This window comes from Diachasma alloeum, unplaced genomic scaffold (assembly GCF_001412515.2).
Source record: "Diachasma alloeum isolate Michigan unplaced genomic scaffold, Dall2.0 Dall_scaffold_00443, whole genome shotgun sequence".
Classification (NCBI taxonomy): Eukaryota; Metazoa; Arthropoda; class Insecta; order Hymenoptera; family Braconidae; genus Diachasma; species Diachasma alloeum.
In genome coordinates this window covers 90,231-106,701 of record NW_021680582.1, presented here as the reverse complement: position 1 = coordinate 106,701, position 16,471 = coordinate 90,231, and the positions used below count along the sequence as shown (strand labels likewise).

At 34.0% G+C, this 16,471-nt stretch overlaps 1 protein-coding gene across 1 annotated transcript in view; it reads left to right on the top strand.

Annotated features, from left to right (window-relative positions):
* Nucleotides 1-264: 264 nt before the first annotated feature.
* The window catches only part of LOC107042366 (transcription factor SOX-5), a 46,056-nt gene continuing 29,849 nt past the window's right edge, over nucleotides 265-16,471 (top strand). Inside the window, exon 1 of the mRNA XM_015263399.1 lies at nucleotides 265-498. Coding sequence (XP_015118885.1) covers nucleotides 482-498 — 17 coding nt within the window. The 5' untranslated portion in view covers nucleotides 265-481. The remainder of the gene's footprint in view (nucleotides 499-16,471) is intronic.

Below are 16,471 nucleotides of genomic sequence, written 5' to 3'. Positions count from 1 at the left end.
TCGTTCCGGTTGTAATCGTGTATTCTTTGATGGACTGAATTATCACACTGCAGTTATCAAAACACCCGGTACCCACTGAATTGGATCGATTGAAATTAAGGGGTGACAGGTGGTTTCCGTCGGAATTGAAGTAAAAAAAAAAAAACAAGGTGTGAAGTAGAAAAATAAGTGCACAACCACAACAGGTATTAGTGCAGTCCGGCCTGGAGGCGGGCCCCCCCCGGGAATTCCCCCCACTACACGACAGCTAGTGAAATATCGTGGTGACAGCACGAAACGCGAAATTGTCTCGAGTTTTTTTGATTTTATAATTAAAGACCGATGATTGCGAAAAATCAGGGAGTATTGGGATAAACTTGGTGACGATATTTGTGATTGATTTTGGCAATTGTGAGGTGTGTTTACTCGTTTTATCGGTAAAATAGTGCAGCAAAGGCGATTGTTTTATCATCACGGCCGCATCGGCGGCGGGCAGGATGATATGAGCACGATTGGCAGGTGAGTCTGTGAGAAATTCATCATGTAGATAGGGTCAATCGTGTTGTTCATCGGTCGTTATTGTATTGAGTGATTGTGGAGGGATTGTTGCGGTAATTCGTGCGTTATAACCGGGACACAGCGATGGGCTGGCCGTGGGGAGGGGGAGAATGCCATGTGTTTTGACGTGGGGTTGCACTTCCGGGGATTCGGGAGGGTCGCAGGGCGCATGAGGGTGACAACCAGTTGACCCAGTGACCCTAGGATATTGTCTTCCCTCGAGTATTCTCTATTTCTTGGGTTATAAATAATTAAGTTGAGAGTCGTTATTGCGGGAGAGATCGTCACGATGAGATGTGGGGGGGTTCTGAATGATGGGGGTGATGGGGTAGGAAATTTCCAGGCGAAATTGAATGGAAAAAATTATTCGTAGTATTTCCGGAGTTGTCGCGGATATTAGGTTTGTGATTTTTTTTTTCAGTGGGGCAAAACGGTATAAATTTTTTTTGATGATTGACAATTTTTCATTTTTTTATGTAATTTTGAGAAAAAATTTGAGTTTAAATTTTGGAATTTTTGCATTTTTAAAGTAACATTTTTGACAAATTTCTTCAACATTTTTATGTTATTGTAGTTTTACTGAAATGTCAAGGAATTTTTATGGCAAAATCAATGGAAATCAAGAAAATTCAGATGGATATATTTTTAAATTTTGGATGAATTGCAAATTTCGGGAAATTTAGTACTGAATATTCATATTTGGCTTGAAAATTCAAGTAGGTTAGGGAGTTGGTGTCTTTCTACTGCAAAAAAATAGTCATTTCATTGAATTTTTCAATTTCATAATTTTTTAAATAAACAGAAATTTTATTTTCTCTTTAATACCGTATTATTCAATTATTTATATCACATAATCCTTGATACCCCATTATTTGTCAAACAATCTCCAGCGGATATGATTCACCGGTCGATTAAAATCACAATGAAACGATGGCATTCATGAGAAACGCCGGTATATTTTTTTTACTATCGAAGCGACGGATTCGTCTCTCGGATGAAACGATTATGAGGCTGACACTGTTTCAGTGTTTGTTTTAAGGTCCCTGAGAGGGGGAGAGTGACTGTTGTTTTAAAATAGTCGGGAGGAATCGTAAAAAAGAATAATGACCGGGTGATGGAGAGAGGGAAGACAGAGGCTGCAGTAACCCCCGCGCGTTTGATACGTGCGACCTACTCTTTCTTCATTAAAAAAAAAAAAAAAAAAAAAAAAAAAAAAAAAAAAAAAAAAAAAAAAAAAAAAAAAAAAAAAAAAAAAAAAAAAAAAAAAAAAAAAAAAAAAAAAAAAAAAAAAAAAAAAAAAAAAAAAAAAAAAAAAAAAAAAAAAAAAAAAAAAAAAAAAAAAAAAAAAAAAAAAAAAAAAAAAAAAAAAAAAAAAAAAAAAAAAAAAAAAAAAAAAAAAAAAAAAAAAAAAAAAAAAAAAAAAAAAAAAAAAAAAAAAAAAAAAAAAAAAAAAAAAAAAAAAAAAAAAAAAAAAAAAAAAAAAAAAAAAAAAAAAAAAAAAAAAAAAAAAAAAAAAAAAAAAAAAAAAAAAAAAAAAAAAAAAAAAAAAAAAAAAAAAAAAAAAAAAAAAAAAAAAAAAAAAAAAAAAAAAAAAAAAAAAAAAAAAAAAAAAAAAAAAAAAAAAAAAAAAAAAAAAAAAAAAAAAAAAAAAAAAAAAAAAAAAAAAAAAAAAAAAAAAAAAAAAAAAAAAAAAAAAAAAAAAAAAAAAAAAAAAAAAAAAAAAAAAAAAAAAAAAAAAAAAAAAAAAAAAAAAAAAAAAAAAAAAAAAAAAAAAAAAAAAAAAAAAAAAAAAAAAAAAAAAAAAAAAAAAAAAAAAAAAAAAAAAAAAAAAAAAAAAAAAAAAAAAAAAAAAAAAAAAAAAAAAAAAAAAAAAAAAAAAAAAAAAAAAAAAAAAAAAAAAAAAAAAAAAAAAAAAAAAAAAAAAAAAAAAAAAAAAAAAAAAAAAAAAAAAAAAAAAAAAAAAAAAAAAAAAAAAAAAAAAAAAAAAAAAAAAAAAAAAAAAAAAAAAAAAAAAAAAAAAAAAAAAAAAAATGTTTGTCTCTGTCGTTGGCCCAGACTCCTTCGATTCTCATTTTTTATTTGCATCATTTCTCATCTGACTGAACTGAACACACATGCAGTGAGTCGAGTGGTATGTGGCTCCAGGATTTAGAATACAATCTGGGGAAGCGAGTCGTAAAATTCCAACGACTGGCCCAATGGTATAAATCGACTACGTTAGGTTGGACGATGTACGAAGTGGCCGGGGAGATTGATAACTACGCGCCACATGTTTTGTAAATCTTGGGTGTGACGTAACTATACGCGCCGTTTCATCGATCCCATAGTTGGGATCGATGAAACGTGGTCTCGAGAGGTAATTTTCAAGTTTTGCGCGGAGAGAAACGTCGGATAATAATTACTCAGAAAATTGTGGCGAATTTTACTGGGTGAATGGCAATCGTGGCGCGAGATGTAGTTCAATGAAAAAAATACCTGTTCATGGAGGATTTTACGATTCGTTAATTTCCAGTGACAATTGCAATTGAATTCTCAATGTTGTGGGGTTTAGTTCGATTTAAGATCACATTATTCCCATTCATAGTTCCCATTCATCTTGAAAATTCAATAAAATTCAGTTTTTCATGGTGAGCTATCATTCATATTTCAAGGACAGCTCGAATTTTAGACTTCATTACGAAAATTAAATATTAAATTCAATTGAATTTTCAATAAATTTAGAATTCCGGAAAATAATTGCCTGTATTTTTATCATTTTCAATCATTTTCGTTGTCGTATGGACCGAGAAATTAGAAATTCATTGAATATTCCAAGAGGTTAACTGATTTTTCAGCGACAAAATGGAGCTAAATTTCATGTAAATTTGTTGTTGATAAAAATTTCAAAGTTTTGTACGTGTTCGGTAATTTTTCTCTAACTTTTGTCTTCGTGTTGAGTCGAAAAACAATGAACTTCGATGAAGCCATTTTTTAGGTTTTGACATTCAGACAGGAAAAATGTTTGATTTCGAGACATTGAGACACTCATATTTAAGAAAAATGAATTAATGAGGTAATTGAGACACTTTTGTCTCGACTGCCATGAGCAATTATTTGAATGACCATCAGGAAAAATGTCTCATCGTAAGACAATTTTTTTCATGTCCAATATCTCCAATTAAGACGCTTTCAAGACGCTAATCTCCGCAAAAATAATAATTACCATCTTACATTAAGCCACCCTTAACGAACCACTCAATAATGGAAAATTACTGAATGATAATTAATTCTGAAATTGAATGACACCAATTTCTCCACTCTGCCCGACAAAGCAGTCTTCCTCATCTGTGAATAATGATAATTATCCGTATGTCAATTGAAAATAATTTTGTCTCAAAATTCACGGATAATTACCCTTTGTCCCTAGCACATTTCGTGGCCCGTGGATGAATAATAGTGGCAGTAAAGCTGTTCGGCAGCCACCATGTGCAACATCAAGTGACTCGAACACACTAAAACCCACTGTGTGTTGCATATAACGTCAGAGCAAATCATCGTTTCTCTCATTATGACTCGAATAGCCGTTCCGACGGCCCATTCTCGCTCATAAATACATCGCCTGTCACTTTTAAATATTTCAATTGTATCTCGAGAGAAAATTTTTCCCGTTTTATTCTCACTTGAATAAAAAAAAAACCATTCGACATTCATTGTCATTTCTCATGATACATGAGCGCCAAAGGCGCACCAGTGAACACAAGACTGATTTGAAAATTACAACAGGGACAAGCGAGGATTGCTTGACATTATTCTTTTGACAGGAAGCAATCAAACAACAATGCCACCGTCTATGTTTGAAGTTACATAAACTACTTTGTGCAATTGTACAATGACATGTCACATTGTTTCTCAATCTTCGCTCTTAAAATATACACGTCTCGATTAATTTATGTATTGTTCAATTCAAATAGTCATTAATGACACGAGCATTTCAGCATTTTTTGAATATTAATGTTTTTATCATCTGATTGATTTTTTTTCCATCACTTGTGAATGTTGAATTATTTTTATTGGATGTCTTTCTAATTACTGAAAGAATATGAAAATCCATCAGAGATATGCCAATGCCGCACGGATAATTCCTATGGTTATTTCGAGTTGGTAAACCTGCGGAGTGTTTTCTCTCTCTCTCAGTTCCATGGTCTAACCTATATCTCTCCCATGATACTCCGCGATTATATTGACATTCGAATTGCGCGCCACTCACGGTGAAGGCGTTATTGCCACACGTGAGCCTCAGTCGATAGAATTTTTCCCGAAACTCATAATTTCCCGTATCATTTATTCAAATAACTTTCTTATGGCATCGAGAAAAATTCTGGAACCTATACGTACTTTCAAAAAAGATTTGATTTATCCCAGTTAATTTTGCACAGAATTATCTTTTTTTTAAACTTTCGTTGTTTATAAATAAATTACTGAAATTGTTTAAACTTTCGGAAATCTGATTTTTTTAGGAATGAAATGAATTTCTGGTAAAATTCTGAATATGAATACATTTGGAAATGATTTTTATGGTGAAAAATTGAATCCCATCGAACGTCTTTTTCCAAACACTCAAAATTTTTGTTCTCACGAAGTGATCAATTAAGACACATTTTTGTGACCTGCGTCGTGAATTAATCCATCATAGAGACACCAACAAATAAAATACAATTTCCATTCTCATAAATAATGACATAAACCCCCGATTTTATTGTTTTACTCAACTCGTGAAATAATAAAATTGTGACCCGAATCCCTCTAATCACAGAAAACCGTCGACTTATGCACAACACAAATGACTTTTTAGGTTCATTGAATCCATAAACTCTTGTCGTTATCCTCGGTGAACACTTTTCCCTGGTGTCTTCAAACGTTTGCAATTCACGGATAATAAAAATAGCCGATCAAGTGCATCGTTTTATTTAATTACGTGACTGCCAATAAATCAAGTCTAATTTATTCAATTCAAATTGGCGAGTGGCAAGAGAAACATAATAAGACGGTAAACGCGATGAAATTGAAAAAACGCGGGGTATGATGTCGCTAACGTGATAAAGACGGTGACTATTCACCTATAAACTTAGCATAATAAGGTATTTTGCCCGCGGTTAGGTAAAGGATAATATCCGTATTTAGAGAGGAGAGTAAAAACTGTTGGGGGGGAAAAAAATATGAGATCACAGTGGACATTTGACCCTGAGTCGCTTCATTCTATTGAAATGTTCAGAGAGTCGTCTCTGATGTTGAATAGAGAATGAAGTCTGCAAAAAATAATGGCTCGACGCTGTCCTAATTGGAGGTATCGGCGCATGTTTTAATTAAGACACTAGCTAATTGTTGCAAAGATGAGGAAAATGTCTCACCTCAAGGGCTTTAAGATCAGACATTTTTCCTGGCTGAACACAAGATATTTGATGAGAAAGACGTTTTTTATTTTTTGGAATTGAAGGTTTTTATTAAAATACCGAAATTAAAACTGGTTTAGCAGATAAGGTGAAATTGTATGGGAACTAATCAGCGTCAAACAACAACAAACAGATTGTAAAGATTCTTTGTATCCCCCCCCCCTGTCATAGGGATTTCCCTGAGAGGCAGGTATCTGAATAAATAAATAAATAAATAAAAAAATACCGAAATGTCTGCAGTTTAAGAGATTTAAAACATTCTGGAAACAAACAGGGGAAAAACTAGGGTCGAAAATGGAATGGTCGAAGACGGAATTTTTAAATTCAAAACTGTACGTTTGAAAATTTTTGGCAAAAATTTCCGGCAAATTTCTTCAAATTTTTCATCACATAGACCGAGTGGAATTCCAAGGAATTTCGTCATTAAAAGTTCAAAATTTCATGGAAAAATCTAAGGAAATTGTGAATTTCAGATTAATTATTCCATGACAAATAATAGAAATTAAGCAAATATATTCTTAAATTTCCAATTAATTGAAAATTCAGCATAATTTGCTACTGAATATTCATGTTTTGATTAAAAATTCAAGTAAGTTGTAGAAGTTTCGTCTTTCTGCTATTCAAAAACGTATAATTTCATAGAATTTTCAGTTTCATTCATTATTCTTCGATTCCGTCATTTTTTTTCTTCTTAAAGGAAACTCAATGTCTCTCATCTCAAAATTCCTCCTTGAAATTTCCATTATTTTCTAACAATGCACCGTCCTTACAATAAATAAATAAAAATCTCTCATCGTTTCTAAAATCGCAATAACAACAACCTCAACTGCAGAAAAATCCCAAATTTTAGCATTCAGCCAGAACCCATTGCCAAAAATCTCTCAACTCAAGACAGTATATTTCGCCCCAATAATTATCCATGCGCAATCCACTCACCAAGTGCTCGTCCAGATACCCGACTCCACGCATTAGCCATCCGCTTTGTTCTTGATGTATGGACGCCAGTTACGCATCTCGCTCTTCCTCCTCACCTCCCCTGCAACAGAGAGAACACACGAGGATAACGCTCAACGCACGTGGATGCCCCCAAAGTGCTCCTCTATCTCCACCACTCGTTTGAATAAAAAAAAGGCGCCCAGAAAAATAGAAACAAGAGAGAAAAAGGGAAAAAAGTTGAAAAAAAAAAGAAGGAGAAAAATGTACCGATGAAGGCACATGGTTCTGGTTCACTTTAACGCGTTCCAGATGCCGACCGCTTTTGTTCCATTCCTCTAAAACTCTTGTGTTTCAAACGTCTTCGAGTCCAACAAAACTCTTTAAAATAAAACCGTCCTAGAAGATGTTGAAAACATATTTAGACAAAAGGCATTTCTGTCAAGTGATATTTCCTAGTGAAATGAACTATTGGTGAATACGACACGCCGGACAATTATGTACGTTAGAGTAGTTCTCGGAGGCAGAGAAAAGGAAGAAGCCGGCTTATATTGTGTACGCTCACACCAGACTAGCCAAAGCAATTTGACACTGAACACATGGCCCTCCACTTCTTAAAGCCACATTCGGACCAGAAGGCCCTCGCCTCCCTTTTTCCATGTTTCAGTGTCTCTGTCACCCTCACATGTACCCCAGACAGTGGACAACCCTCTGATTTTCAAATATATATCGAAATTATGGAGCTGAAACTAGCGGAAAATTCGATTTAGAGGAATCTAGGGGTATTTAAGTACTTTTTGGTCATGTACGAAGTGATTTTTACTTGAAGAGCACTGCGAGAAGTGCTCTTGGGTTATGAAATGAGATGTTTGACAGGCAAGACACTTTTCACGGAGAGAAATGTTCAGTAAAAATTACGGAACTCACAATTCACTCACCGATTACGGAATCGACTTTCAGAAAATTTAAGTGACGGTATCGTAATTTTTCACAGGAGATTCAGATAAAAATTACGGAACGCTCCGGAAAAATTGCGTGACAGTTCCTGAAAATTTCCTACAATTACATTTCGCTCCGGAATTATGGAAAAGATACGTAATTTTTATTGAATATTTCTCTCCGTGTTCGTAATGTTTAAAAATTCAAAATGCCATGAAAAAATCAATAGAATCTGTGAATTTTCGTTCAATTATTCCATGCAGAGGAAATGCAGAGAAATGAAGAAAATTCAGACTCTTCAGTTTCTAATTGATTAAAAATTCAGCATATTTTGGGATTTTTTGCTTGAAAATTCAAGTAAATTTGAAAATTCTCGTCTTTTTGCTGCTAAAAAAAACAAAATCCCATTGAATTTCCTGTGGAATTGACTAAAATTTCCGTTACACTTCTTAAAAATCTTTCTCAAATGATAATTATACTGGAATTTCAAGGAATTTCGCTATAAAAAATTGACAAGTTGGAGAATTCTAGTTCTTCTGCTGCTCAAAAATGTGTAATTTCCTTAAATTTTCATTAAAATACAAAATTTCATGATTTTAATCAAAGTTTTCAAGACATTAATCTCATTAAGACATGGATTCATAACATTTTTGACGACTTAATCAATTGTTATCAAATTCATTCAGTAATCAAGATCACAATTGCCAAAATTACTGGTTTTTAGAAAAACAGAAACACCTCGAATGTCACAAATGCATATCTTAGTGTTTTAATCTAACGCATGAGTTGATAAAATGCTTTGAAATATTGTGAATTGTTAATAGGGCCTGAATCCTCCTGTCGGGTCGCATTAACATCTCGACCTGTTGCTAACGATAAACGAGATGTAATTTAGATTTCGGTGTCTGGAGTAATTTTTGGAGAAGGAAAATGATATATCGACCTTGGTCACGCTTCCCTGTGCAAGGGCCCACGATTTCGATGTTGTGCGTCTCGTGGTAATCGAGGACAGGGATTAATCAGGCGCGTGATTTCCTGGGGTGCGAATTAATATGATATTCACTGGCTTCACTGCCCCCTTATTAATCGATTCGCTCGTTAGTAAAACTGATTTTTCTGCATTCGAGATTTCAATGGATACGTCCAACAATGAAGGTTCCAAAATTGTTATCAGTCCACTGAGAGAAAAAATTTGTTCTCCCGAAAATTCTGTTATTTGGAAAATAAAACAATTTCGAGGGGACAAAATATTTTTTCCTGCCAGAAGTTCGAATTCTTCGAACTAATATTTCTGATGATCACGACAAAAATTTAATTTTTGTGAAAGATATTAAATTTCCTTCTGTCAAGTTGGTTAATTTCCCTCAAGTAAAAGTTAATTAATTAATTATTTCTCAGTGTATTCCATAAATTATTAACAAGCATTGCAAGCAATTCCTTAAATTCAACAATTAATTTAACGATTTATTCCTTGATTCAGTGAATTGATTAATTATTTACTCAATAATTAATTGATAGTTGGCTAGATGAATCATTAATTTATCATCATCTATTATTTTCATCATTAACTTTTTGATTCTAATGAAATAAAATAGCTCATATGAACTTAAGCTTCGATTTTGAAGAGATGAAAAACCCACTGGACTCGCCCAAAATTTCTAGTCGCCACTTCTTTTGTCTCATATTGAAAACAGAGTGGAAAAGAAAACGTTTCAGCTTGTCATCTCGCCTCGCCATCTGTCGTGCTGCCAACGTCCAAGAATTCTGGCATGTAAACTCCGTGAAATCTGATATGTAACTCCTCGTCCTGGCTCAAGTCATTCATCAGTCTCTGTCTTCCTGGGGGATGTTTCATTTTCTTTTGCTCTTCATTTCGAGGAACAAGAAGTCGATAAATCCACCCAAGTCTCACTCACCACCCTCGAATAACTCCCAATTTGTCGAACTCCTCGAGAAATTTCGTGGGCATAACAGCCCAGAATGGTGGGATAGAGTAGAGATTTGACAATGATCATTAAATGACTTCTGCAGTGGGGAAATTAACGAAAAATTTATGACTTTAAGACACTAATCTTTGCAATAATCATAACTAGGGTCATAAATTAAGACACTTTGGTCTCCAATTCCGAGACATTTGTACCAGAATTCAAGACATTTTTAATTATTTAAATAGAAGAATTTGACAATGATCATCAAGTGTTTTCAATAGTGTATCTACTGTCTTAATTACTGTCTTAAATTAAAAGACTTTATAATGGGGTTGACGTCTCCGCATGGTGAGACCATTGCAATTGACAAATAGCTGAATGATCATCAATTATCTTCAATTCAAAATAGTGGCAACATGCATGTCTTAAATTTGATGACTCGAATTAGAAAATGTTTGCCTAGAGAAGTGTCTTGTCTTCAGACAGGTATAATGTCTCATTTTATGAGACTTCCATTCTTACTCTTAGTCTTCATTTCCGAGACATTGTACTTAACGAATTCAAACCCTTCATTTTCGCAATAGTCACTAGTCTCTTAAACGAGACCCTTTTCTCATCTCATAACTCTCAACTTGTCGAAACCCTCGAGCAATTCCGTGAAAATAATAATCCACAGTGGTGGAAATGTCTGATTTTAAGAAACATGAGACTTCCGTTCTTGGGGTCTTGAATTGAGACACAAATTTTTGTGACGATGATACCTAGGATCTTAAATTAAGAGACTTTAGTCTCCCCTTCCGAGACATTGTACTGAACGAACTTAAACATTTCATTTTCGCGAGACTAGTCACTAGTCTCTTGAACGAGACCCTCTTCTCATCTCATAACTCTCAACTTGTCGAAATCCTCGAGCAATTCTGTGAAAATAATAATCCACAGTGGTGGAAATGACTGATTTTAAGAAACATGAGACTTCCGTTCTTGCGGTCTTGAATTGAGACACAATTTTTCGTGACGATGATACCTAGGATCTTAAATCAAGAGACTTTAGTCTCCCCTTCCGAGACATTGTACTGAACGAACTTAAACATTTCATTTTCGCGAGACTAGTCACTAGTCTCTTAAACGAGACCCTCTTCTCGTCTCATAACTCTCAATTTGTCGAAATCCTCGAGCAATTCCGTGAAAATAATAATCCACAATGGTTGGATGAAGTCCGCGAGATGTGCTAGCCAGACGGTGGCGCGTTGTGGGGTGGGTGTGGTCCGTGTTACTCGGTTCATACATAAACAAGAGGATCGGTCGAGGCGGCATCAAAAGAAGTGACTCTACCCGGGACTCCATTATGTAGAGCATATCCCACGCCACCTCCTATGAAGAATACTAACGATATGGCTTTCTCTGAGCGACAGTAGCGCTTGTGCATCCGTCTTTTCCACTTGTCGTTTTCCTCTAGCGCGAGGAGGAAGAAAAAATACACACACATCTTCAAAAACAAAAAGCAGGGGAGATTAAATCCCGTGGGGGTGGAGAAATATTTTGAATTTTTTTTTTCTCACAGACTGAGATTGTGGGAGAGTCGTGTGACGGAAGTCAGGGCATCGTTTACGAGACACCCTATGCTCAATGGCTCTGTTGGCCGCGCTACTTGAGCTCGAACAGATGCCCCCTGGTCCCTCAAAAAACATCTTACCATTGTGCCAGTAATAGAAAGCTAGAGATTTGGGGATTTACGTTACACGTGTCTCGTGATTCGGAGAAAGGGGAGAAAAAAAAAACGGTGTCTTGGGCTTCTAATCGATGATGTCTCATTTGTTTTTACAAACACTCAATCTTTTTCTGTCGTCGGGTGTATTGTACGGAAATAACGAATTATTTTTGCATTGTAAAGAAGTTTGGCTAAACTTTTTGTCACAGTTCCAATGAATTTTTTAAAAATTACTGAAAATTCAAAATTTCACGGAAAAATGCATGGAAACTGTCAATTTGAGATCAATTATTCCATTAAATTCAATTAATTCTGCAATTAATTGGAAATTCATCGTAATTTAATACTAAATATTTATATTTTTATTAAAAATGCGATCAACTTGGGAAATTCTCGTTTTTTCCGTTTCTAAAAAAATTGGAATTTCATCAAATTTTCAGCGAAAGATATTTACGATTTTTACGCTCCTCTAATCCTACAATGACAATATTTTTTAAATTAATTAACATCCCCTTCCGCCCTATTCACCCTCTTCACACAATTTGAAAATGTGTGTCAAACGTCTGTTTTTAAAACATTCGACACTTCATTCTCAACCTTCGACTATTCCTATTCTCCAAAATTATTACATTTCGATATTCCACCAATCCGAAAAATGTGATAATTGAAACAATGGGTGTGCACAGTGACTCTATGACCATTGAATAATGCACGAAATTCTTTCATTCCTCAAAACGATAAGATCAAATAGGATCATTTGACTCACAAAAGTACATCCCAACAACAGGGCTTCATGTACTTGAAAACAGTTGTTAAAACGCAAGAGAACGACCCTGAACTCCCAATATAAAAAAAAAACATTTATTAATGACAAATGTTTTATTCATTGTTTATTCAATAAATTTGTACCACTGTTTCCGTAAAATTATTATAATGTAATCATCATAGTATCGTGTCGGTTGAGTTTTCAAGTGAAAAGTTATTCTCTCATTCCGGTGTTACCTCCGGATACATTGTCATTTGATCATGAAAGTCATAATATAACAAGGGACGAGTAGGGATTGACGTCAGCGTGAGCGCGGAGACGCGAAACGTGGCACAAAGTAAGTGCCAGGCGGTGTGTTGCAGGCCTCAAGTGGATCACAATGCCGAGGAGGAACATAAATTTTCTGGTGGAATAAACAAAGCCGAGTGTCGATGGCTCGGGTAGATTTTTTTTTCTGTCTCGGGACAATAAAACTGAGAGCTCATACGAGAAGTGAGAATACGAAGTCAAAGGCTCAGATCAAGATAACTTCGTCGTCAATTACAAAAGATGATTTTACTGTTTTTTTAAGGCATTGGGAGATTTTTTGGCTGAAATATTAAATTAGGGCGGCGTTAAAACATTAATTTTTGGGGCACTAATGACTAGTGTCTTAAATTAAGTCACTTGTCGCAACGTGAATGTTTTGATGACTTGAATTGGATGATGTAGCAGATAATGTCTACCCAGTCAACTGTCTTGTTTTCGGACAGGAAAAATGTCTGATTTTAAGACACTTGAGGTTTAAATCATTGCGATTTTGAATAGTGAGAAATTTTCTCATGTCTGTCTCAAATTAAGACATTTTTGTCAATTCTTCAGACATTTTTAGTGAATGACAAAATGAATTGAAAAACATCTGACTTAAGACATAAGACTAATTTTTGTAACAATAATTACGAGTGTCTTAAATTAAGAGACTTTGTCTGCACTTCAAATTTTAGACAATTTTAGTACTTTAGATCAAGAAATTTACCAATAATAATAAAGTGTCTTGTAAAAATGCCCGAAAAATGTCTGACTTCGTCATCAAAAGATCCCAATAAATCCCTCAAATTTTAATACATCAATAAACCTAAAACCCCAAAGCAGCATTCATCCCGTCAAAATTCCCCAGTAACTCCTAAAATTACAATGTAATCCGGATTATCCAGCGTGTGATAACGCGCGAGGCCTTTAATATATAGCCATAACATTTCTTTCAACGATACATTATCTCACCGCGAGTAAATGTAACCGGGATGTTCGACCTTTACTCGATGAATTGTACAGAGAGACTACGCGTGTCTCTTTACATTCATTCCAAATCCGTTACGCCCCGAGTGTACACAATGCCATTTCATGTTTTACAATTCACAACAGTCATATTTCGATAAGAGTAACAATATTCCGCACATACACATTACCCCAGAGTCCCAATAATTTTGCATTCACATTTTTTTTTCTTCTCTTCAACTCAGAGAGACACGCAGACATAAATACACGAGCCAGATTGCGTGATACGAACAATGTTTCTTATTCTCGAGATACTCTGGCCGTTTCTCTCTCCTCCGCCTGTTTTATTTTATTTTTTTCGTGTTTGATTTGAGTTTTTTATTCTTCCTCAACATCCTCAACTGCGCGTCGATCTGAGAAAGAGAGCGCGCCCCACGGAAACGCATTTCGTAGAGAGGCGAGATATGAAGAAGGGGAATTTCTCAACAAAACGCCGTTGTTCTCGGTCTCGTCAATGAATAAGCTAACACCGAATGAATGGAGATTAGTAGTCCAGACGGGAGGGAGAGGGGAGGAAACGTAACTTTATCGTATTCACTGTGTACACGTTTTGAAGTTACAAAATACTGATTATTTGTATCAATAATTCACGGGCGAATAGTGGCTCATTTTTTCTAGTGCTTATGTGGTGAGCGAATTTACTATGAAAAATGGTGTATTGAATTGAGATATTGAGAAATTGAAAATCATAGCTGTTAAAAATTGGACGAAATTTTCGGTAGAATTTTTGAAAATTTTTATCAAGACATTTCCACTGAAATTTCAAGGAATTTAATCATTAAAAATCTAGTTTTATGAAAAAGTCAATATAAATCATAAATTTTAGTTTAGTTATTCCATGAAAATAAATACAAATTAGGAAAATTCGGGTGAATATATTGATAAATTTTCAAATTAATTGAAAATTCAGCTGAAAATTTACGAATTTTCATCTTTCGTTAAAATCCTCTCTAAAATTTCAAAAATTTGGTAATTTATTGAATTCGAAATGTCATTTAATATTCAGTGAAATCAGAAAATTTCCATTTTTTCCCGTAACATCTCATCTCTATTTTAATTATCACGTAGAAAAAATGTCTTAAATTATCATAAATACACCCAAATATCCAGAAATTATGAACATGTCATTCAAAATTGCACCCATCAAAAAGTTAAATTAACACATCCTCCAGACAGTTGAATATTGCCGACTGTTTCAACCTCAAATTTCCTCTTTGTTACCCCAAATGTTTTCCTTTCCCTTAATACACTCGCGTTACAGCGAGCCACAGCATCTGGAAGTCTTTCGAAAATACAGTTCATCCTGTAAATATGTCTGTCACAGTCCCTCCATTTCCTCTCCCTTTTTTTTTTAAAGTCAACTAATCTCCATATCCGGTTCAATTTCAATTAACAAATCCATAAACAATTACGCGATTTTCAGCGATCCCCTGGCGCCTCATCGCTATCACCGACTGATACACATTGTTGAAGCATTTAGTTATCACGTAATTAGCATATGAATTACGACTGCCGGGGGTGCGAGTACAATTTACAATTACCAGTGTCTGAAGTTCACTCTCAATCAGTGAAAATAATGAGATATTTCTCCATTCTTATTCGCTCAGGGGAGCTCGAGCAATTAAGGAAATCCAGTCATTGTCGGTGTGATAGGAATTTCTCTTATTTTTTTCCACAAAAAAAATCTATTGTGCGCAATGAAAATAATTAAATTATCTGACATTTTTTTCATTCAGTCTCATAATACAATTTGATAATTCCATCTATGATGACAAAAATAATTATTTTCCTTCTCAACCCGGAAAATATTCTCAAAACATTTTTATTGTTCCCAGAATTTTCCAATCTATCGTCTCTCATTGTCTGATTATGCGAATTAAATTATGAAACAGCGAACGAGGAAAACCCCACGTGCAGGCTGAAACGCATCCACAACCAACACAATTCCACAACTATCGATTAATAATTCCAATTGTGATAACTCACCCGATATAGAAAGGAAAAACGTTATAATCCGTTATTCAGAACCAAAACCGTAGACGGAATTGATGCGACCCCTCGTCGACCCATCGTGTACTGATAAGTAGATAATGGCACATAGAAATACGCGTAATACGTGAAACCGAGTGATAATAATTGTACATCTCGACCCCAAAGCCGTCTCCCTTCTTTCACCACGGTTCGTCATTTCAACTCACTCTGATCATCATCATTACGAAATTTACAACAATCAAGCATCCGAGTGATCGATAACTCGGGTTACTGCGCCTTTTCTTATGTAACTCGGTTTTTTTTTTTTTATACAAATGGACTGTGTTACAGTTGATGGCAACATTGATCCGGTACTTTGACCTTTTTTTTTCGTTGAATTCCTGGCCAATATTTCACAAGTTCAATGGTTTTATAATTAAACTGTAAAGATCTAAATTTAATTCTTGAATTAAATTCATAAACAATTCATTTTCACATTGAAATTTTTTTTTAAGTCTAACGAATTTTTGAACTTTTTCAATTTTTCCAAAAATTGTTTATTTTATATTTTGAAAATCCCAGATTTTTTGTAATTTTTAAAATTAATTTGTGGAAGTTCGAGGAATGTGAATTCTTTTTGATAAAAAGGGAACGCTTGGAAAAAATGTTTTGTTTACGAATTGTGAAATTAATTAAGAAATAAATTAATTAATGAATAAAATAAGTTTTTTTCAATATTAACAATTCCAAATTTGAATGATTTTCAAAATTGATTTTTGAACGTTTAAAGAATATAAATGATTTATTAATAAAAAAGGAATGCTTTTAAAAAGAGATAATTTTTTACAAATTGTGAAAAAACACTGATTTGCCATGAATTAAATGAAATTTATTTTACTTAAATGAATAAAATTGTGGAAAAATTTTGAATGACCCCCCCCCCCCC